The sequence below is a fragment of the Salmo salar genome, chromosome ssa14, assembly GCF_905237065.1.
Source record: "Salmo salar chromosome ssa14, Ssal_v3.1, whole genome shotgun sequence".
NCBI lineage: Eukaryota > Metazoa > Chordata > Actinopteri > Salmoniformes > Salmonidae > Salmo > Salmo salar.
Window position 1 is genome coordinate 73,863,324 of NC_059455.1, and position 24,101 is coordinate 73,887,424.

The window sequence follows — 24,101 nt, forward strand, 5'->3', positions numbered from 1 at the left end:
TTCACTTCCCATATCAGAGCCTCTGTTGTATCCTTTGGGAAAACACATTGAACTGCACAACACATCTACTGAAAGTAAGCAGGAACAAATGAGTGACTAAAACTTTTAAAAAAAACACTAGTTAAATGAATTTGTGTGATACCTTTGAGTTGCAGTGCAGGTCCCTTAACTCACCCTGACCCCATATGTTGTTGGAAGAGGGATTTTAGTAAGATTTGATAACGAGAACTACCCCATGAGATTGAAAGTACATGTTAGTTACTCTGTTGACAGATAACGTTTTGCTAGTGAGCTGAAATTTAGCAGTCAATTATCCAATTAACCAGAGGCTGAAGAGAATCAACTATATAACCTTTCCAATCAACAAAGGGTATCTACCACTCAATTAGCAGCTAAATTAATGGAAAACTTGCAGGTGAGTTGATCACTAAAATATTCACTATGTAATCTAACAGGACTTTGTTACATGCAAGAGGACTTTGCCAAATACAAGTTTATTTTTGTTGGTTTTATTTATAATTCAACAATGAATGACTTATTACAGCATGTATTGATACATCTCATTTCATCTCTTCAAAAATATCTTACAATGAAATACAAAGGAAATACTGTTCATAGAAAAGTTTGAGCCCCCCCCCCCAACCCCCCGGTTGTAATGTACACTGGTGCTTGATGTTTCTTTTCAACTGATGAGGTTTCTCTTTGTAATGGGTCCTGTTCTAAATAGGGCACTTATGATTGTGTGTCCCAAATCCACCCTTTTCCATATATATAGTACTGTTAGACCAGGGCCTTTGGTCAAAAGTAGTGCACTTAGGCAATAGGGTGCCATTTGGGACGCAGTTTCACCAAAGGTGACACATCTGAGGAGTCTGGTAGGATTATATTTCAGGCAACAAGCTCTTCGCTCTTTCCCCATATCAAGCTCATCAGAAGCAGCAGACGTTTTTGAGTTGTTGACCCCAGTTGTGTGTACCCAATCTTGTTACACAAACCAACTTTCAGCCAATGAAGACATAATTACCACCACATCAATACAGTATCCAACTGTAATTATAAACACACTTCTGTATCAATGACAGAAGAAACCCATCACAGCAAATATACAACTCGCTGTCAAGGCCCTTGAAAACAGAGCGTAGTAATCCAGTCACTTCCATGAGCCTCCTCCTTTAACCTCTGTAGTAACTCATATACAGTATATAGTCAGAGTGCACAAAACATTAGGAGCACCTGCGCTTTCCATTACAGACTGACCAGGTGAAAGCTATGATCCCTTATTGATGTCACATGTTAAATCCACTTCAAAATCAGTGTAGCTGAAGGGGAGGAGACAGATTAAAGAATTTTTAAGCCACGAGACAATTGAGATATGGATTGTGTGACATTCAGAGAGTGAACGGGCAAGACAAAAGATTTAAGTGCCTTTGAACGGGGCACGGTAGTAGGTGCACCAGTTGGAGAATGTCAAGAACTGCAATGCTGCTGGGTTTTTCGCCGCTCAACAGTTTCCCATGTATCAAAAATGGTCCACAAGCCAAAAGACATCCAGCCTACTTGACAACTGTGGAAGCATGAGTCAAAATGGGCCAGCATCCCTGTGGAATGCTTGACACCTTATAGAGTCCATGCCACAATGAACTGAGGCTGTTGTGAGGGCAAAAGACGGTGCAACTCAATATTAGGAAAGTGTTCCTAATGTTTTGTACACAGTGTATATTTTGGGTTCTAATGGGGTACAACAGTTTAAACTCATGAGGCATCAATTTATATTCTTCATGAATCAATGGCTACTTATAAATGAATGATAAGTCCAAAAATGGATGTAGCAACTACTGATTGCCCCTTTAATAAAATATGGATCTAAAAGGACAATCCGTGCTAACATTATGGGCGTAAAATAGCTGAGATAAGAACCTCAAAGCCAAAATTCTGAACAAAAATGTGCCTGGCCGACACAAAATCAAACAATATAGTGCTATATGTGCTAGTGTGTTTTGATATTCAAATAAAGCATAAAGTATGTTAACATCATGAAAGACGAGAGTATTTTGGCAATGGAAGACATTTTAAAAAGGCAGTAATGCAGGCGACAGCCAGGTCTTACGAAACACATTTTACAACTTCTGCCACTGTTTTAGAATGACACTCAAACTACATTTTCAGATGAACATTTGATGATATTGATATGTTCCCACAACTGTTAGAAGTGCAGAAAGTTTGGACTTGCAAGGCGATAGGCCGGAGTCCCGAGATGAGCCTTCCTGTACGTCTGTTAACTATACCAAAAGCCTAAATAGGCTTAGTATGGGTCTGTCGGAAGGAAGCATGGAGAAAGGGATTACCGGTATGAGCCAGGGTAAACTGAGGTGTGTGTGAGAGATTAAAAAAGAGGGCAACTACAGTCAGTAGTTGCCCCCAATTATTTTATTATATATGAGAGAAGGTTAAACAAATGGTATTGTGTGTCAAACTATTGCGCCTCTGGGCTCAGGGAGGTGTGCTGTGCTGGTGTCTCCCCTCGCTCTCTCTTCCTCTCTGAAGGAGCGAGGCATTGCATGCATAAGTAGACTTTTTGTTTGCTGTTTGACAATACATCCTCCATGGCCCCTAGTAAACACTGTTTGGTGTCGTCACACCATATCCAGCCTTCTCAAGGTGATAGATAGCAGGGTAAGTTAAGATAAAGGAAAACAAAATAAAAGTGCATTTGTCATCAACTGATTGCCACTGAAGTAGAACCCCTAACCATACCGTTCACACAGGTTTAATTCAGAACTAAACTGATCTTCAATTGTGAGAATTCAAGCTCTATATTATATTAATACAAGCAGAACACTGACTCTTCAGCCAAATATATTGATGTTGTTTGGGGCAGGAACACATTCCTTTATGCATTTAGAATAAGCAGCTTGTTGTCTCTGGCCTTTAAGTTATGAATTAATTTAAATTACATTCCAAACACTCCATTCCTCAAATTATTTTCATTCCGGGCCAATCATGACACTGGCTGGCTGGGAATTGCTAGGTTAGGTCTCCACTGGGCTGGGAATTGCTAGGTTAGGTCTGCACTGGGCTGGGAATTGCTAGGTTAGGTCTGCACTGGGCTGGGAATTGCTAGGTTAGGTCTGCACTGGGCTGGGAATTGCTAGGTTAGGTCTGCACTGGGCTGGGAATTGCTAGGTTAGGTCTGCACTGGGCTGGGAATTGCTAGGTTAGGTCTGCACTGGGCTGGGAATTGCTAGGTTAGGTCTGCACCAAGACTGTCAGTTCCCACTAGCCTAATTCCCATAGTTGGCTCAGGGCCAGCTCAGAACACACAGGCCTCTGATGTCATGTTGCTCTCGCTTCAAAAAGAGCCGTTTGTCTACAAATCCCAACAAACAGTATATCTTTGTTTTTACCTGAGCAGTGGGAAGTGTGCATGTCTGTTGAAAGGGAAGAGCAGGGTGTGGTCACAGAATTCTGGTAAAACCAGCCGTGCACAGTTTACGATCACTGAGGTGTGGAACTTTGTGTCTAATTGCATCCATATTATAACAGGATGCAGTCTCCCTGTATCATAACTTTAGTATGAATATTACCACAGAGTCTGGGGTGGCATTTGTAGGCAAACTACAGAGTCAACTTCTAACAGGTTAGCCTAAACCAGTAGCAGTGGGGTAGCTAGCAACTCTTCTTCTGCAAGACAGACAGCCAAATGTGCTTATGGACAGCCTTGCCATGTTAACATTCAAAACAACCATTTTTACAGACTGGCTGTCAACCTGTTGAGCTAGGTTTACCAGTACTTCCGATCCAATATCCAACTGCAAAGCCAAAATCTTTGCAAACTTTGAATTGTTCCCTTGAACAAAAAACTAAAAAAGAGAGAAGAAAATAGTGTGGCCTCCGCCACAAGACCTAACAGTGGTGAATTAGGCCTAGATACATGTGCTTGACATTGTGACTACAAGTCCCATGGTCCTCTCCCCTCCTATCCACCCTCATTATCACGTGTCCCAGTCGAGCTCTCTGCAGGCGATCCGGACCAGTCGGAGCTCCAGTTCAAAGGCGTCAGGCCTCTCCTGAGGGTTGAACGACAGCATCTCCCTGATAAGCTGTTTCATGCCGGCGTTCATGCTCTTCATCCTGGCCGGGATCAGCAGCTCCATCTTGGGGTTCTCCAGGAGCGCCTCCCCGAGGGGCACGATCTCCTCCCCCTGCTGCACGTAGCTTCCCAGGAGCTCTTTCTGGGTCTCCACATCCACGAACGTGATGCGCTCCACCATGGCCCAGATGATGATGCCCAGGGCAAAGATGTCTGCTTTAGCCGTGTAGTGGCCCTCCCACACCTCTGGAGCCATGTAGAAGTCTGTACCACACGCCATGGAAAGGAAACACTTGTTGACAGATGCTGGTTCCTCAGGGTTAAGGCCCGACGTGGAGCAGACCTTGGATAGGCCAAAGTCGGCAACCTTCAGGGTAGGCTCGGGGGTTCCCGCCAAGGTCCTTCCCTGGGAGATGAGGATGTTGTCAGGCTTCAGGTCCCGGTGGATGATCTGGTTTCGGTGGAGGAAGGCCAGGGCGCTTCCTAACTGCAGCATGAAGCTGGTGTTGGTCTTGCGGCTGGGTTTACGGGACAACAGATAAGCATTCATGTCTCCTCCGTCACAGAAGTCCATGACAAACCACAGGTAGTAGGCACAGCATGGGTCAAAGGTTATCTCTCCCTTCAGAGATGTCTCCACCAGCTGGTAATAAAGAAACAGAAAGAACATTAGTCTTAATAGTACATCACATACAGTGCAATTATTCAGACTAGGGGTCGACCGATTAATCGGCATGGCCGATTTCAAGTTTATAACAAGTCGGTAAATCGGCCTTTTTGGAAGCAAATTATGGCCGATTACAATGCAATCCACGAGGAAACTGCGTGGCAGGCTGACCACCTGTTACGCGAGTGAGCCTGCCACGCGAGTGCAGCGTCAAAAGGACCTTGTGACTGCAAGGGGCCAGGGTAAGTTGTTAGATAGCATTAAACTTATCTTATAAAAACATCAAGCTTCACATAATCACTAGTTAACCTAGTAATATCATCAACCATGTGTAGTTAACTAGATTTGTCCTGCGTTGCATATAATCAATGCGGTGCCTGTTAAATTTATCGTCGACTGACAGCGTACTTCAACATCGCCAAACGGGTGATGATTTCGTTGCACAAAATGTACCTAACCATAAACATCAATGCCTTTCTTAAAATCAATACACAGAAGAATATTTTTTAAACCTGCATATATAGTTTAATTTATTTGATGTTATGTTAGCAGGGAAACTGTCACTTCTCTTGCGTTCAGTGCAAGCAGAGTCAGGGTATATGCAACAGTTTGGGCCGCCTGGCTCGTTGCGAACTGTGAACAAATTTGCCATAATTATGACATAACATTGAAGGTTGTGCAAAGAAACAGGAATATTTAGACTTAGGGTTGCCACCCGTTCGATAAAATACAGAAAGGTTCCGTATTTCACTGAAAGAATAAACGTTTGGTTTTCAAAATGATAGTTTCCGGATTTGACCATATTAAATGAACAAAGGCTCGTATTTCTGTGTTTATTATAATTAAGTCGATGATTTGATAGAGCAGTCGTAGTAGGCAGCAGCAGGCTCGTAAGCATTCATTCAAACAGCACTTCACTGCATTTGCCAGCAGCTCTTAGCAATGCTTGATGCACAGCGCTGTTTATAACTTCATGCCTATCAACTCCCAAGATTAGGCTGGCAATACTTTAGTGCCTATAAGAACATCCAATAGTCAAAAGGTATATGAAATACAAATGGTATAGGAGAGAAATAGTCAACGCGTCATAATTCCTATAATAACAACAACCTAAAACTTCTGAACTGGGAATATTGAACCACCAGCTTTCATATGTTCTCATGTTCTGAGCAAGGAACTTAAACGTTAGCTTTTTTACATGGCACATGTTGCACTTTTACTTTCTTCTCCAACACTGTTTTTGCCTTATTTAAACCAAATTGAACATGTTTCATTATTTATTTGAGACTAAATTGATTTTCTTTATGCATTATTTTAAGTTAAAATAAGTGTTAATTGTTCATTCAGTATTGTTGTAATTGTCATTATTAAAAATACAAAAAAAAGTAAAAGATTAATAAAAATTTTTTTTAAATAAGATTAATTGGTATCGGCTTTTTTGCTCCTCTAAATATCCATATTGAAAAATTATAATCGGTCGACCTCTAATTCAGACCCCTTCACTTTTCCACTGTTATGTTACAGCCTTATTCTAAAATGTATTCAAAAATGGTCCCCCAATCTACTAACAGACTATAACGACAAAGCAAAAAACAGGTTTAGACATTTTTGCAGTATTATTCAGGCCACCCTAATTTCCCCCCATTGTTACATTACAGCCTTATTCTAAAATTGATTCATATTCTAAAATTGATTGAGGTGAAAACAAAAATAATCTACACAATAACCCATAATGACAAAGCTAAAACAGGTTTAGACATTTTTGCAAATGTATTACATACACATAAAAAAATGAAAATAAATAAAAACTTAATTACATTAGGTATTCAGACCCTTTGCTATTAGACTCTAAATTGAGCTCAGGTGCATCTTGTTACCATTTGTCATCCTTGATGTTTCTACAACTTGAGAGTCCACCTGTAGTAAATTCAATTGTTTGGACATGATTTGCAAAGGCACACACACCGGTCTATATCAAAAGATCCCACAGTTGACAGTGCATGTCAGAGCAAAAACCAAGCCATGAGGTCAAAGGAATCGTCCCTAGAGCTCCGAGACATGATTGTGTCGAGGCTTAGACCTGGGGAAGGGTACCAAAACATTTCTGCAGCATTGACGATCCCCAAGAACACAGAAGTTTGGAACCACCAAGACTCTTCCAAGACACCTGAAAATAGCTGTGCAGCAATGCTCCCCATCCAACCTGACAGAGTTTGAGAGGATCTGCAGAGAAGAATGGGACAAACTCCCCAAATACAGGTGTGCCAAGGTTGTAGCGTTATACCCAAGACGACAAGGCTGTAATCGCAGCCAAAGGTGCTTCAACAAAGTACTGAGTAAAGGGTCTGAATAGTTTTTTCCTTTGTCATTATGGAGTATTGTGTGTAGATTGAGGGGGGAAAAAAACGATTTAATACATTTTAGAATAATGCTGTAACATAACGTGGAAAAAGTCAAGGGGTCTGAAAACTTTCCGAATGCAATGTATATGGAAAAATAAGTTAAAACATTGACCAAATCGATTGGTTGAAAGAACAGAACGACTCAGTCAACCAACAATTTTTGTATTTATTTTTGTCGAGGAAAGCCCTAGTTATCATAATTATAACGACAATTTTCAACAAACAAGCTAAATTTGCTTGTCTTTGGCTTTGAATTCACAGCGTGATTGCCATCCTTTGTGAGCTGTCAAATAGAGGGGTGTTTACGTGTGGCGTGTTGGCTGTTTTTCTGTCTCGTGTTTTTATTTTATTTTATCATAACTCGTTGCGGGTTTCTGCTGAAGGAGCTGGGTTCACCACAAGCACGCACACATCTACTTTTGACAGCTGACCAGATCCAAACCTATCCTCTCCCATAGAAAATGTGCTTCAGGTTTTTGACATGCACACACCAGTAGGACAACTACTTGGGTTTTGAATTACAAGCTAATGCCTGGCAATCTTTATGGTACAAACACCATATTGACAGTCCCACCACCTAGGGAAACCCAGTCCATACAACAACAAAAAAAATGGGTCACAAATTGTCACAGCGAGCCGAGGCATCCGTAACCTAATAGATGCAAATAATCCACCAGCATTGGCACAGACAGATAATACGGTCCCTGGCCTCAGTGGTCCATTATCTTTGTTTTCCCAATACACACACAATAATCCTTTCCTATTATTGTGAGTTTTCCCTCTAAGCAGCAGCAGAACATTACAGAAAAGAAAGACTGAACAAAGGATTCTGGGAAAGCGGCCAAGCCCAACACGCTGGAGTGTTTAACAAGCTTGTAGAGCGGTCGGACAATGTGTGTAAGTGTGTGACAATGGCCCATGTGCCACTGAGGCTATAATCAGTTGTTTCCAGTCCCTTTAAACCCTCAGTTAGCCAGGGGGAAGGAACAGGGTTGACTGGGGAGTAGTCTCTAAACCAGTGCTCAATGAGGACATGAGATGCACCCTTAAAACCAGTGGTGATGGCATCACCTGACAGACGCGGGGACACAAGGACAGACGAGCTAAACATCCTGGCATAACCCAACACACAACAGATAGAAATAACAGAGGTCACAGACTTCTGAACTAACTAGAGTCCAAGTCGGAGTATAAACTCTGATTTGCATTTTAATGGATGGAAATAAGTATTTGACCCACTCTCAATCAGAAAGATTTCTGGCTGCCAGGTGTCTTTTATACATGTAACGAGCTGAGATTAGGCGCACACTCTTAAAGGGAGTGCTCCTAACCGCAGCTTGTTACCTGTATAAAAGACATCTGTCCACAGAAGCAATCAGATTCCAAACTCTCCACCATGGCCAAGACCAAAGACCAAAGACTGTAGACCTACACAAGGCTGGAATGGGCTACAAGACCATCGCCAAGCAGCTTGGTCAGAAGGTGACAACAGTTGGTGTGATTATTCGCAAATGGAAGAAACACAAAATAACTGTCAATCTCCCTCAGCCTGAGGCTCCATGCAAGATCTCACCTCGTGGAGTTGCAATGATCATGAGAACGGTGAGGAATCAGCCCAGAACTACAGGGGAGGATCTTGTCAATGATCTCAAGGCAGCTGGGACCATAGTCACCAAGAAAACAATTGGTAATACACTACGCCGTGAAGGACTGAAATCCTGCAGCGCCCGCAAGGTCCCCCTGCTCAAGAAAGACAGGCATGTATATGTTCTGAAGTTTGCCAATGAACATCTGAATGATTCAGAGGACAACGGGGTGAAAGTGTTGTGGTCAGATGAGACCAAAACGGAGCTCTTGGCATCAACTCAACTCGCCGTGTTTGGAGGAGGAGGAATGCTGCCTATAACCCCAAGAACACCATCCCCACCGTCAAACATGGAGGTGGAAACATTATGCTTTGGGGGTGTTTTTCTGCTAAGGGGACAGGACAACTTCACCGTATCAAAGGGACGATGGACGGGGCCATGTACCGTCAAATCTTGGGTGAGAACCTCCTTCCCTCAGCCAGGGCATTAAAAATGGGTCGTGGATGGGTATTCCAGCATGACAATGACCCAAAATACACAGCCAAGGCAACAAAGGAGTGGCTCAAGAAGAAGCACATTAAAGTCCTGGAGTGGCCTAGCCAGTCTCCAGACCTTAATCCCATAGAAAATCTGTGGAGGGAGCTGAAGGTTTGAGTTGCCAAACGTCAGCCTCGAAACCTTAATGACTTGGAGAAGATCTGCAAAGATGTGTGCAAACCTGGTGGCCAACTACAAGACACGTCTGACCTCTGTGATTGCCAACAAGGGTTTTGCCACCAAGTACTAAGTCATGTTTTGCAGAGGGGTCAAATACTTTTCCCTCATTAAAATGCAAATCATTACAACATTCTTGACATGCGTTTTTCCGGATTTTTTTGTTGTTATTCTGTCTCTCACTGTTCAAATAAACCTACCATTAAAATTATAGACTGATCATTTCTTTGTCAGTGGGCAAACGTACAAAATCAGCAGGGGATCAAATACTTTATCACCCTCACTGTAGACAACCCTGTGTTTAAATCAAATCAACTATGTGTACTGAGCTTGTCTGATGATTTAAGGTTGATTAAATAATTAAGACAAATGACTCAAGGAGGTAGCCAGATATCAAGATGGCCTAAACAGAAGAAGCAAATCTGTTCCCAACCTTCCTCCTCCCGCTGCTGCTGGCCTTCAGGAGTGTAACAGCAGCATTTGTGAAGTTGCCAGTAATAGGCTACACCAGGGGCCGTCAAGATTTTCTATTTGGAGTGCCAATTTATCTTAGCATTTCTACCGAACTGTGTGCCAGTAACATTTCTCAAAGTCAATGTCATGTGGCTAATCTAAATGAAAATTATACAAATCTAAAAGTAACTTTGATAGCCATTGCCAATTATGTAAAAATAGCCTACATAAAGCCAACAAATAAAAACATTGCAGCCTATAAATCACATTGCAGACAGGCAATTCTTAGTTCATACAATGTTTCAAGTTTGTTGCCATCAACTGTGTCTGGCCCAAAGCTCATGCTAGGAAACTTGCAATATCGTATCAAACATTCTGGGCCCTCAGTTTCCTGTGCCAGTGAGTGCGGGACAGTCAACACAGCTGTAGGCCATTTGTGCAAGGGATTACAAGAACTAAAGTCCTTTTCTTCACCCGACCTAGAATACCGACCGTATTATCTCCCAAGAGAATTCTCTTTGGTTATAGTCACAGCCGTGTATATTCCACCTCAAGCCGATACCACGACAGCCCTCAAGGAACTTCACTGGCAGCATTTATTGTAGCTGGGTATTTTAACAAAGCAAATTTGAGGAAAACATAACCCAAGTTATCACATTGCCTGTAGGACTCACGCTTCAAAAACCCGACAATTGAAACTCTCCTTTCCGGGATGGCTACAAGGCCCCCCCACGTCGGCAAATTAGATCACTACTTCATTCTGATCCTCCCTTCCCATAGGCAGAAACTCAAAACAGAAAGTACCTGTGCTAAGGTCTATTCAACGCTGGTCTGACCAATTGGAATCCATGCTTCAAGAATGTTTTGATCAAGCAGACTGGGATATGTTCCAGGTTGCCTATGAGATTAACATTGATGTACAGTGCATTCAGAAAGTATTCTGACCCCTTCACTTTTTCCACATTGTTACATTACAGCCTTATTCTAAAAAATGGATTAACCCATCTGGGCTAGGGGGCAGTATTTTCACGGCCGGATGAAAAACGTACCCAATTTAAACAGGTTACTACTCTGGCTCAGAAACTAGAATATGCATAGTATTAGTAGATTTGGATAGAAAACACTGAAGTTTCTAAAACTGTTTGAATGGTGTCTGTGAGTATAACAGAACTCATATGGCAGGCAAAAACCTGAGAAAAAAATCCAACCAGGAAGTGGATTGTAGTTTTTCAAGACTGGGCCTATTCAGTATACAGTGACTTAGGGTTCAATTTGCACTTCCTAAGGCTCCCACTGGATGTCAACAGTCTTTAGAACATGTTTCAGGCTTTTGCAGTCAACAGAGAGCGAACAAGACCTCGTGGAGTCTGATGACCGAGAGAATGACAGGCCACAATTACACGCATTCACGTGAGGTGGTAGCTGTGTTCATAAAGTTTTTCAAGACATTGGAATATTAAAGTTTTACTTTAAAAAGGCCCTAAAGATTGATGTTTTACAACGTTTGACATGTTTCAACGAACGTAAATATAACTTTTTGTCGTGAAATTTTCGGCACGCTTCCTACATTTGGAGTAGCTTACTGAACGCGCAAACAAGGAGTTATTTGGACATAAATTATGGACTTTATCGAACAAAACATTTATTGTGGACCTGGGATACCTGGAAGTGCCTTCTGATGAAGATCAAAGGTAAGTGAATATTTCTAATGCTATTTAAGATTTTAGATGACGCCAAAATGGCAGGTATATGTATTGCCTGGTGTATTTTTCTGAGCGCAGTACTCAGATTGCAAAGTGTGCTTTCCCCGTGAAGCTTTTTTTAAATCTGTCACAGCGGTTGCATAAAGGAGATGTTCATCTATAATTCTTTGAATAACAGTTTAATATTTTATCAACGTTTATGATGAGTATTTTTGTAAATTGTTGTGCTGATTCACCGGAAGTATTGGAGGCAAAATATTTTCTGAACTTCACGCGCCAATGTAAAATGCTGTTTTCATATTTATATCCAAACTTTACCGAACAAAACATACATGCATTGTGTAACAATGTCCTAGGAGTGTCATCTGATAAAGATCGTCAAAGGTTAGTGCTTCATTTCGCTATGTTTTGGGTTTTATTGACACGTCCTTGCTTGGAAAATGGCTGTGTGATTATTTTTGTCAATGTACTCTTAACATAATCTAATGTGTTGCTTTCGCTGTAAAGCCTTTTTGAAATCAGACAATGTGGTTACATCAAGGAGACGTGCATCTTTAAAATGGTGTAAAATAGTCGTATGTTTGAGAAAGTTGAATTATGACATTGTTGTTTTTGAATTTGCCACCCTGATATTTCACTGGCTGTGTCCCGCAGGTGGACGCTAGTGTCCCACCTAGCCCATAGAAGTTAAATTACTATTCCCCCCCAATACCGCATAATGACAAAACAAAAACAGGTTTAGAAATTAGTGCTAATTTATTACAAATAGAAAATGTCAAATTTACATACGGTACCAGTCAAAGGTTTCTTTATTTTTACATTGTAGAACAATAGTGAAGACATCTAAAACTATGAAACACCATGTAGGGAATTTTGTGGAACCCCCCCCCAAAAAAGTGTTAACAGATTAAAATATATTTGAGACACTTCAAAGTAGCCACACTTTGCCTTGAGAACAGCTTTGCACACTCTTGGCATTCTCTCAACCAGTTTCATGAGGTAGTCACGTGGAATTCATTTCAATTAACAGGTGTGCCTTGTTAAAAGTTAATTTGTGGAATTTATTTCCTTAACCTGTTAGGGCTAGGGGGCAGTATTGACACGGCTGGATAAAAAAAATATACCCGATTTAATCTGGTTACCACTCCTACCCAGTAACTAGAATATGCATATACTTATTACATATGGATAGAAAACACCCTAAATTTTCTAAAACTGTTTGAATGGTGTCTGTGTATAACAGAACTCATTTGGCAGGCAAAACCCTGAGACATTTTCTGACAGGAAGTGGATACCTGATGTGTTGTATTACCTTTAAACCTATCCCATTGAAAAACACAGGGGCTGAGGAATATTTTGGCACTTCCTATTGCTTCCACTAGATGTCACCAGCCTTTACAAAGTGTTTTGAGTCTTCTGGAGGGAGATCTGACCGAACAAGAGCCATGGAACGATGATGTCCCATTAGACACCTGGCGCGCGAGTTCATGTTGGGTACCCTCGTTCCAATACGTTATAAAAGAGTATGCATTCGTCCACCTTGAATATTATTCATGTTCTGGTTAAAAAAGGCCCTAATGATTTATGCTATACAACGTTTGACATGTTTGAACGAACGTAAATATATTTTTTCCCCTCGTTCATGACGAGAAGTCCGGCTGGCTTAGATCATGTGCTAACAACACGGAGCTTTTTGGATATAAATGAGCTTTTTTGAACAAAACTACATTCGTTATGGACCTGGGATTCCTGGAAGTGACATCTGATGAAGAGAATCAAAGGTAATGGATTATTTACATAGTATTTTCGATTTTAGATCTCTCCAACATGGCCGTTTGTCTGTATAGCAAAGCGTATTTTTCTGGGCGCAGTGCTCAGATTATTGCAAAGTGTGATTTCCCAGTAAGGTTATTTTTAAATCTGGCAAGTTGATTGCGTTCAAGAGATGTAAATCTATAATTCTTTAAATGACAATATAATATTTTACCAATGTCTTCTAATTTTAATTATTTAATTTGTGGTGCTGACTTGACTGCCGGTTATTGGAGGGAAACGATTTCCTCAACATCAATGCCATAGTAAAACGCTGTTTTTGGATATAAATATGAACTTGATAGAACTAAAAATGCATGCATTGTCTAACATAATGTCCTAGGAGTGTCATCTGATGGAGACTGTAAAAGGTTAGTGCATCATTTTAGCTGTTTATGGTTTTGCTGACGCCTGTCTTTGAATTGACAAAACATTACACACAGCTATTGTCAATGTACTCTCCTAACATAATCTAACTTTATGCTTTCGCCGTAAAACCTTTTTGAAATCGGACAACGTGGTTAGATTAAGGAGATGTTTATCTTTCAAAGGGTGTAAGATAGTTGTATGTTTGAAAAATTTGAATTTTGACATTTATTTGGTTTCAAATTTGCCGCTCTTGAAATGCACCTGCTGTTGATAGGGTGCACCACGGGTGGCACGCTAGCGTCCCACATAGCCCCAAGAAGTTAATGTGTTTGAGCCAATCAGTTGTGTTGTGACAAGGTAGGGTTGGTATACAGAAGGACTATTTGGTAAAAGACCAACTCCATATTATGGCAAGAACAGCTCAAATACGCAAAGGGAAACAGTCTATCACTACTTTAAGACATGAAGGTCAGTCAATAAGGAACATCAAGAACTTTTAATGTTTCTTCAAGTGCAGTCCCAAAAACCATCAAGCGCTATAACATAACTGGCTCATGAGTACCACACAGGAAAGGAAGACCCAGAGTTACCGCTGCTGCAGAGGATAAGTTCATCAGTTACCAGCCACAGCATTTGCAGCCCAAACAAATGCTTCACTGAGTTCAAGTAACAGACATCTCAACATCAATTGTTCAGTGGACACTGCGTGAATCAGGCCTTCATGATCGAATTGCTGCAAAGAAACCACTACTAAAAAGGACACCAGAAAGTAGACTTGATTGGGCCAAGAAACACAAGCAATAGACAGATGGAAATCTGTCCTTTTGTCTGCGGAGTCCAAATTTGAGATTTTTGGTTCCAACCGGCGTATCTTTGTGAGACGCAGAATGGGTGAACGGATGATCTCTGCATGTGTGGTTCCCACCGTGAAGCATGGAAGAGGTATGATGGTGTGGGAGTATGATGGTGACACGGTCATGATTTATTTAGAGTTCAAGGCACCACAGTATTCTGCAGCAATACACCATCCCATCTGGTTTGGGCTTAGTTGGAGTATCATTTGTTTTTCAACAGGACGATGACCCAACACACCTTCAGGCTGTGTAAGGGAAATTTGACCAAGAAGCTGAGTGATGGAGTGCTGCATCAGATGACCTGGCCTCCACAATCACCCGACCTCAACCCAATTGAGATGGTTTGGGATGAGTCTGACTGCAGAGTGAAGGAAAAGCAGCCAACAAGTGCTCAGCATATCTGGGAAGTCCAAGAGTGTTGGAAAAGCATTCATCATGAAGCTGGTTGAGAGAACGCCAAGAGTGTGCAAAGCTGTCATCAAGGCAAAAGCTGGCTACTTTGAAGAAATCACAAATATAAAACAATTTGATTTGTTTAGCACTTTTTTGGTTACTACATAATTCCTTGTGTTATTTCATAGTTTGTCTTCACTATTATTCTACAATGTAGAAAATAATTTATTTAAACTAAGAAAAACCCTTTAAATGAGTAGGTGTCCAAACTTTGGACTGGTACTTTAAGTATTCAGACCCTTTGCTATGAGACTTGAAAATGAGTTCAGGTGCATCCTGTTTCCATTGATCATCCTTTATGTTTCTTAAACTTGGTGTCCACCTGTGGTAAATTCAAAAGACTTGCCCGTAGTGCGCCGAGACAGGATTGTGTTTAGGCACAAATCTGGGGAAGGGGACCAAAACATTTATGCAGCATTGAAGGCCTCAGGTACAGTGGACTTCATCATAAGCAAATGGAAAAAGTTTGGAACCACCAAGACTTTTCCTAGAGCTGGCCACCTGACCGAACTGAGAAATCGGGGGAGAAGGGCCTTGGTCAAGGAGATGACCAAGAACACGATGGTCACTGACAGAGCTCCAGAGTACCTCTGTGGAGATGGTTGTCCCATCTATGCAGCAATCCACCAATCAGGCCTTTATGGTAGGGTGGCCAGACGGAAGCCACTCCTCAGTAAAAAAAAAAAAAAAAGAAAGGCACATGACAGCCCAGCTGGATTTTGCCGAAAGCTACCTAAAAGGTCTCTGACCATGAGATACAAGATTCTCTCATCTGAAGAAACCAAGATTGAACTCTTTAGCCTGAAAGCCTAGCGTCACATCTGGAGGAAACCAGGCACAGCTCATCACCTGGGCAATACCATCCCTATGGTGAAGCATGGTGGTGGCAGTATCATGCTGTGAGGATGCTTTTCAGCGGCAGGGACTGCGAGATCAGTCAGGATCGAGGGACAGATGAATGGAGCAAAGTACAGAGAGATCCTTGATGAACTTGCTCCAGAGCATTCAGGACCTCAGACTGGGGCAAAGAATCAACTTCCAACAGCACAACGACCCTAAGCATACAGCCAAGACAACGCAGGAGTGACTTCGGGACAAGTCTCAATGTCCTCGAGTGGCCGAGCCAGAGCCCGGACTTGAACCTGATCGAACATCTCTGGAGAGACCTGAAAATAGCTGTGCAGCGACACTGCCCATCCAACCTGACAGAGCTTGAGAGGATCTGCAGAGAAGAATGGGAGAAACTCCCCAAATACAGGTGTGCCAAGCTTGTAGCGTCACACCCAAGAAGACTCGAGGCTGTAATCGCTGCCAAAGGTGCTTCAACAAAGTACTCTGTAAAGTAACTGAATACTTGTGATATTTCAGTTCTCTTTAATAATTATGTGAATATTTCAAACCCTGTTTTTGCCTTGTCATTATGGGGTATTGTGTATAGATTAAATAGTTTTTGGTCCTCATCAATCTATTTTAGAATAAGGCTGTAACGTAACATTGTGGAAAAAGTGAAGGGGTCTGAATACATTCCGAATGCACTGTATACACAGACACGGTGACTGAGTTCATCAGGAAGTGTATAGGGGATGTTGTTCCTTCTGCATTATTAAATCCTACTCAAACCAAAAACTGTGGATAGATGGTAGCATTCGGTTTCAAAACTGAAACCGCAAACCACCACGGTAAGGTGACTAGGAATATAGTTGAATACAGTGTAGTTATTCGTTTCGTATGGCAATCAAACAGCCAAAACGTCAGTACAGAGACAAAGTGGAGTTGCAATTCAACGGCTCAGACATGAGATGTATGTGGCAGGGTCTACAGACAATCACGGACAACAAAGGGAAAACCAGCCACGTCACAGACACCGATGTCTTGCTCTCGGACAAGCTAAACACCATCGCCCGCTTTGAGGATAACAGTGCCACCGACACAGCCCGCTCTCAAGGACTGTGGGCTCTCGTGAGTAAAACCCAGGCCAGGCGGGCATCCTTTGAGCATGCACAGACCAGCTGGCTGGAGTGTTTAAGGATGTACTTAATCTCTCCCTAGCCCAGTCTGCTGTCCCCAATTGCTTCGAGATGTCCACCATTGCTTTCTTGGGTACAGGAACAAAAGTAACTGAACTAAATGACTATCACTTCTGTCATCATGAAATGCTTTGAGAGGCAAGTTAAGGATCATATCACCACCTTACCTGACACCCTAGACCCACCACAATTTGCATACCGCCCCAATAGATCCACAGACGATGCAGTCGCCATCGCACTGCCCTATCCAATCTGGACAAGAGCAATAACTATGTAAGAATGCTGTTCATTGACTATAGCTCAGCATTCAACACTATACTACCCTCCAAGCTCTTCATCAAGCTGGAGGCCCTGGGACTGAACCCTGCCCTGTAAAACTAGGTCCTGGACAGCACCTCCACTATGCTGATCCTCAACATAGGGGGCCCACATGGGTGCGTGTTCAGCCCCCTCCCGTACTCCCTGTTCACCCATCATTGCGTGGCCACACACGCCTCCAACTCCATCAAGTTTGCAGACGACAACAGTGGTAGGCCTGATTAGCAACAATGATGAGACAGCCTACAGAGACGTGAGGGCCCTGGCGGAATGGTGCAAGGAAAATAACCTCTCCCTCAACGTCAACAAAATGAAGGAACTGATCGTGGACTTCAGGAGATAGCAGAGGGAGCACCCCCCCATCCACATCGACAGGACAGCAGTGGAGAAGGTGGAAAGCTTCAAGTTCATTGGCATAGACATCACTGACAATTTGAAATGGTCCACCCACAGACAGTGTGGCTAACAAGGCACAATATCGCCTCTTTTGGCTTGCCCCCTAACACCGCCACAAACTTTTACAAATGCACAATTGAGAGCATCCTGTCGGGCTATATCACCGCCTGGTAAGGCAACTGCACCGCCCAAAACCGCTGGGCTCTCCAGAGGGTGGTGCGGTCTGCCCAACGCATCACACTGCCTGTCCTCCAGGACACCTACAGCACCCGATGTCACAGGAAGTCCAAAAAGATCATCAAGGACATCAACCACCTGACCACGGACCCCGCTATCATCCAGAAGGCGAGGTCAGAACAGCTACATCAGACTGTTAAATAGCCATCACTAGTCAGCTGCCACCCAATTACTTAACCCTGCACCTTGGAGGCTGCTGCCCTATGTACATTGACATGGAATCAGTGGTCACTAATAACGTTTAAATATGGTTTTACTCATTTCATATGTATATACTGTATGTCATCTAAATATTTCTTAATTCCATTCTTTTAGATGTGTGTATTGTTGTATACCACTGCACTGTTGGAGCTAGGAACAAACATTGCTTCACCCGCAATAACATCTGCTAAATGTGTATGTAAACAAAAAATGTGATTTGATTTATCCATCTATATAAAAAGTTTTTACCTCTAGGTATAGTGGGGAGCTGGACCCGTGGCTCATCCTCTGAGCCAGGTCATCCCTCTGCAGGACACACTCCTCCAGGTGGATGACATTGGGGTGCTGGCTCTGGATACTACTCAGGGCCCAGAATTCCCTGAGGGCCAACTCTACATTCTCTGGGCTGTGGCAGCGGATCTTCTTCACGGCCATCCGGGCTCCAGTGCGTTTCACCACCGCCTCGTACACCACACCGTAGCTGCCACGCCCCACCTCCTGGATCAGCTCATACTTCGGCTGGCTGCTCACCATCCTCTTCCTCACTGTGCAGAGAGAGGTGGTGGGGTTAATGGGTTACCAACGATTATTGTTGAGAGTTAGGCGAGGTCAGCAGCACAGAATGTAACACTTATGCCCCTTAGCTACTGAATAATCTCCCAACCAGGTGGGTTAATCTGTCATACGTGAGTTGACTTGACAGACCCCTCCTCCTTAGCACGTCAAAACCCATAGCTATAGGCCTATGCTAGTATTTTGAGGAAAACAAACTACCTAGCTAAGTGACAATGTCAAATGTATGACAACAAAAACGTTAGTGTTCGCATTTTAGCAAGTCAAATTAGGACAGTTAACTACCCACAAGAGAGCAAATGTGAAACCCTTAGAGGCCAAAGCTTGCTAAATGTAAACAAATCAACTGTGCCCCTCACTCTCTGACCTGTACGTGCACACTAACGCATGGCTGGCAGCTGACACATTTAGAAAAGGGTTAAATGTACGTTCGTCAGCGGACTGCCCAAATATGTAAGAATAAATCAAAATATAATCAAATAGTAATATGTTTAATTAGCTAAGCTCTTAGTTAGCTAACACGGAAGCGAAACTGTGTTTTAGGTAGCTAACAGTAACTAACGTTAGCTAACTAGGAAGCCAAGGGAAGAAAATGGTGGCTAAAAATACAATAGCTTATTAGCTAGAATCATAGCTATATACATGTAAACGTTATCTATGTAGCTGTCACCACAGGGGGAGGGGGGTGTAGACAAATTAGTTTGCTTAGTAGCTTAAGTAAACGACCTAGCTAGCTTGTTCAAATCGTGGACACGTTTATTGTCCTCTATGCGCCGAGACAAAATTAGCACATTCGGCTAACTAACTAGTCCCACACACCTGCGCACATCACCAAGCACCATGTCGCACGGGCAGACAAAAGAACTGGCTTCTTATGAAGACGAGGAAAGGAAATAAAGAGCAGCTAGCTATATATCTAGCAAGCTACACATTTACCTGTTTTCGTCTTCTCTCAAGGATTCATTTGTTGTTGTCTTTCTCACTTTCTATGGCAGCCATTAGCCACCACTCAGCCAAACACGTTGTCGCGCAGATAGACAAGTTCCGTGAGCGTGCTGAGCAAATCTGCAGCTCAAGTACCCCATCAACAGCGCGCGCCCGCTCGCTTGCCTCGCTACTAAAACAACACAGACTGTGTGCTCTGCAGAAGCGAAACTGGGAAATACTGCCCCCCTTTTAAGCAACCCTCTCTAGCTGAAAGAAAAAAAAATAACAATTGTGCCCCCGTTCATTGTATAGTTTTAAATTCATGCCAATGGATTCTTGCCCTGACAACTCCCTCCCAAATTATACAGTCACGGTGCCTCTCGCTTTCATTACACCAGTAAAACGAGGAATAACATTTCTTCTTCGGTGGAGAAATAACATTTATTTTCAATACATTTTTAAATTCGGTACACGCACTGAGCAACGTTCTTTCGCCGAGATTGACCGGGGTGAGTCGTTTCTGAGAGGATTGTAACGACATCGCACTGACATCAAAGAAATAGGTTGTCTTGGAAAACGATGAAATTTAAAAGTTTGTCTCATTTTTGTATAACCATCTTAAGTTAATGCAATTATTGTTTGTAAAATTGTATTGGTTTTCCGTCAACCCCCCTGAATGCCATATTTAGTTTGCTCCAATGACACCATGTAGGTTGTACCATTATATTTTACATAACACCGACTATATGTTAATGATCTTGAATGAAATGAAGCTCTGAAAGATACATTTAGCTCAACCATTATTTTAGCTAGTAGGCAGTATCAACAAAGAACGATATGATGTATTTTATCTTGATCAACACGGTTTGCAGAAAATGTAACTCCCCTGTCACAATATCTGTTTGGAGCATGCTCTTAAAGGGACAGCACCATGGACAGCACCATCACAGAGTTCTGAACCTAGAGGTGCAACATGGCGAGACTTCCGGTAACGCTAGTTAAACAGAGCAAACAGACCAGACCTGTGTTTGGGGTTTGAGTAGTCAATGAGAGAAGGGAAAATTCTTCCTTTGTTGTTAATTTTCTCGAAATCTAAAGACACAACGTAGATTCGAGCCAATGTATTAAGTAGTTGAACTTGTTCTTACTCCAACCTAGTGAAAGTGGCAAACTGATACGTTTTAATTTGTTCAAAAATAACTTTATATCGAAGGAGTGCCCATGATTTGAGGGCTTGAACATGCGCAGTTCGGCGCAAGACGACCGTTAGCCGCGATGACTTGTTTCTACGCATGCGCTTAGCTAGCCAACGTCGCCATGACATCGCCTACTACAAGTGTGATCAGGGATTTCTATTGGAGAAGCCGTTTTAGCCTATCTCCATACTGTAATGTCTTTGGCACCATAATGTGGGTGAAAAGAAGATGTGCACAATGTTGCAACAAAGTATTAATAAACTTGCTATTAGAAAGAAACATTGTCTCCTGAAACGTTTCTTTGGTACTTTGTAAAACAACTTTAAAGTCTCTAGGCACTAGACTACCAACCCATTAATCAAATATAGGCCCAGCATTGCATCACATTTAATTTTTAACATTTTAAATGTAACCTTTATTTAACTAGGCAAGTCAGTTAAGAACAAATTCTTATTTACAATGACGGCCTACCCTGGCCAAACCTGGACGATGCTGGACCAATTGTGCGCCGCCCTATGGGACTCCCAATCACAGCCGGATGTGATAGAGCCTGGATGTATCATGTTCAGTTTGTCACATGTTCAGTTTGTCAGGAACTGTAGCCTAAAAAGAGACAGACCCACCAGCGGTGTATCATATTGACATGTGTTTATTAACAGATGAGTCAATGATGCACATGTCAACACTACTATGCGTTGTTCGCAACTCAGTTGGCAATAAAGCTTGGTACATGATTTGTCAAAGTGAGCTATAGGCCTACTATACCACATTCTGTGGTTGGTGATAATAGTCAACATAGCTACATTATTTGGTCTAATAAACAGCAAAGCAGAGAAATCAAGTAACACACAATATCAGGCCTATTGTTTGTTTTGTGCTTCATTTATAACCCCTATACATTGAATACTGACATATAGACCTAATTGAGATAGTGACGAGAAAGGATATATGGTATGAGGAAAATGGGTATTGGCTATTAATTTTGTGGGGAATGATTGTGAATATTTTTAACCATACTTTCAACTCATATGACAGAAACATATGCAAAAGCATAACTTACACAAGCACACATTTTTGTCCATAATACAATGTATCATAAGATCAGAGGTAGATTTGTAACAAAATTAAACAAATGCATTTCTGACAGTAAGTCCTGGTATTTATCCCACAGCCTACACTGAATATGATTATATTTGACACTTTAGGATTTAAGTAGACCTAGTGTCACACGCCTTCAGAAACACAACAGAGATATCAGAGGTTTATTGAGGTTGCTTGAAGTTAGGGCGTTTGCCTGTCCTGGTAAGTATAGATAAGGCGATTTGTTCAAGAGGCGCTCTTGTCACCTACATACAGAGTAATATACCCCTCCTGCTTTGAGTTCAGTATTATCATGTTATACATACCACAGTACTTGACTTGGGCAGAAATTCACCGGAGCTGAGTACCAGCACCTCAAATGTTCTACTGCTTGGGCTCCTGTTCCTCTTATAGAATATTAGCTCAAAAGTATTGTGGAGCTCCTGCACCTAAATATAAACAGTACCGGCACCCAACATGAGTACCGACACCTATTTCAGTTCAAATTAAGCATACACAATATCAATGCATAGAATAATACCAAAATGTCTGATGTATTGATGCAGACAATGTATAATCACAAAAAAAGAAGAACAGTCAACAGTAATTCAACAGCATTTCTATGTGAGGAAAACATTACATTGCATACTGAAACAAAAAAATCATTCACACAAAAAATGGATAAACAAAACTAAGAAATCATTCAAAACAATCTCACAAAATGAATGGACAAATCGATCTTGTTTTTTTAAAACTCAGTCATTGTCCATTTTCAAAAACATCCTGAGGTAGACTTGTATAGATTCTTGACAAGGCATTTCGGTCTTGTTCTCATACAGTAAGAAATATTTTATAAAAAAACTCCCACCTACCCTAAATGAAATAAAAAGAATAGGCACATTGTCTGGACTCTGGAAATTAAGGACCATGTTACAGCCTAAATACATGAAGTGACAAAATACTAGGCTCAAACTGATATGACTGTTTGTGACATCAAGTGGCAAATGTCATAGCCCATCAACACAAGCTCTTGAAAGGACATCAACAAGGGCAGCCTCGACCAGAAATCGCCCCATGTCATTTCTAACACACCGGCCCATTTTTTTTTCTTGAACCCCCACACCAGACAATTTTTTCCCCTAAAAGCCTCCCTTATTAGCCAGATAATGATACATTTGCGCAAAAATAAAAAGTTAGACAGGCCCACTTTGCCCAAAATGCCAGATAGTCAGTCCACCCCTGGTCATCAAAATGCTTTGTCTACAAAAGGGGCCCATTCTGTAGTCCCTATATGGAGAGGTGAGTCTACTCTACTCTAACTACTGACTGACTACCATGCAAAGTAAATACGGAAATAATCAACATTATATTAATATCGTGACGAAGCTGAATATGTACAATAACCACAAAAAGCGGGGAGGTCGATGGTTTGCTGCTTCAGATTGGTTGTGTGCCACTTCTAGAGAGAGACCAGAGAAGTAACTTAGGGTGTCTAAGGAAATATCATGCTACTCTATTACCTATGCTGTCTTACAACTTGATCACCAATTAAGTCAGAAAAAGAGAGCAAAACTAGAATATAACATTAAATATAGCTAGCTGTACTACAGTAACGTCATAGCAACGTGTAAATAGTGCATTGCCCTTTTGGCAATCAATGTTCTGCATGGATTTTCCGGCAACCCAGCCTATAGGCTATAGGTACACACATAAAACACTTTACTACTCCTTCCAAAGTAGCTCCTCTTTAAAGGGGTTTCCCTGAGTTCAACATGAGGATTTCAGAGAAATTAAAGCCTGGCTGCAGTCATAACAATCAATGAGCAATTAAATATCTTTAAGAAATACCCATACTCCTACACATGATTAGTGCTGAATATTGTTGCAATGGTTTAAGCACAATACACTACATGACCAAAAGTATGTGGACACCTGCTCGTCGAACACCCCATTCTAAAATCATGAGCATTAATATGGAGTTGGTCCCCCCTTTGCTGTTATAACAGCCTCCACTCTTCTGGGAAGGCTTCCCACTAGATGTTG

The 24,101-nt window shown here is 41.9% G+C and overlaps 1 protein-coding gene across 1 annotated transcript; it reads right to left on the minus strand.

Annotated features, from left to right (window-relative positions):
- Positions 1-493: 493 nt before the first annotated feature.
- Positions 494-20,414, minus strand: LOC106570276 (serine/threonine-protein kinase pdik1l). Its single transcript, XM_014142414.2, has 3 exons — positions 19,792-20,414; positions 18,532-18,827; positions 494-4,733 (listed from the first exon to the last, which is right to left on the minus strand). The coding sequence occupies exons 2-3, from the start codon at positions 18,814-18,816 to the stop codon at positions 3,993-3,995; spliced, it is 1,026 nt and encodes a 341-aa protein (XP_013997889.1). The 5' UTR covers positions 18,817-18,827; positions 19,792-20,414; the 3' UTR covers positions 494-3,992.
- Positions 20,415-24,101: the final 3,687 nt, after the last annotated feature.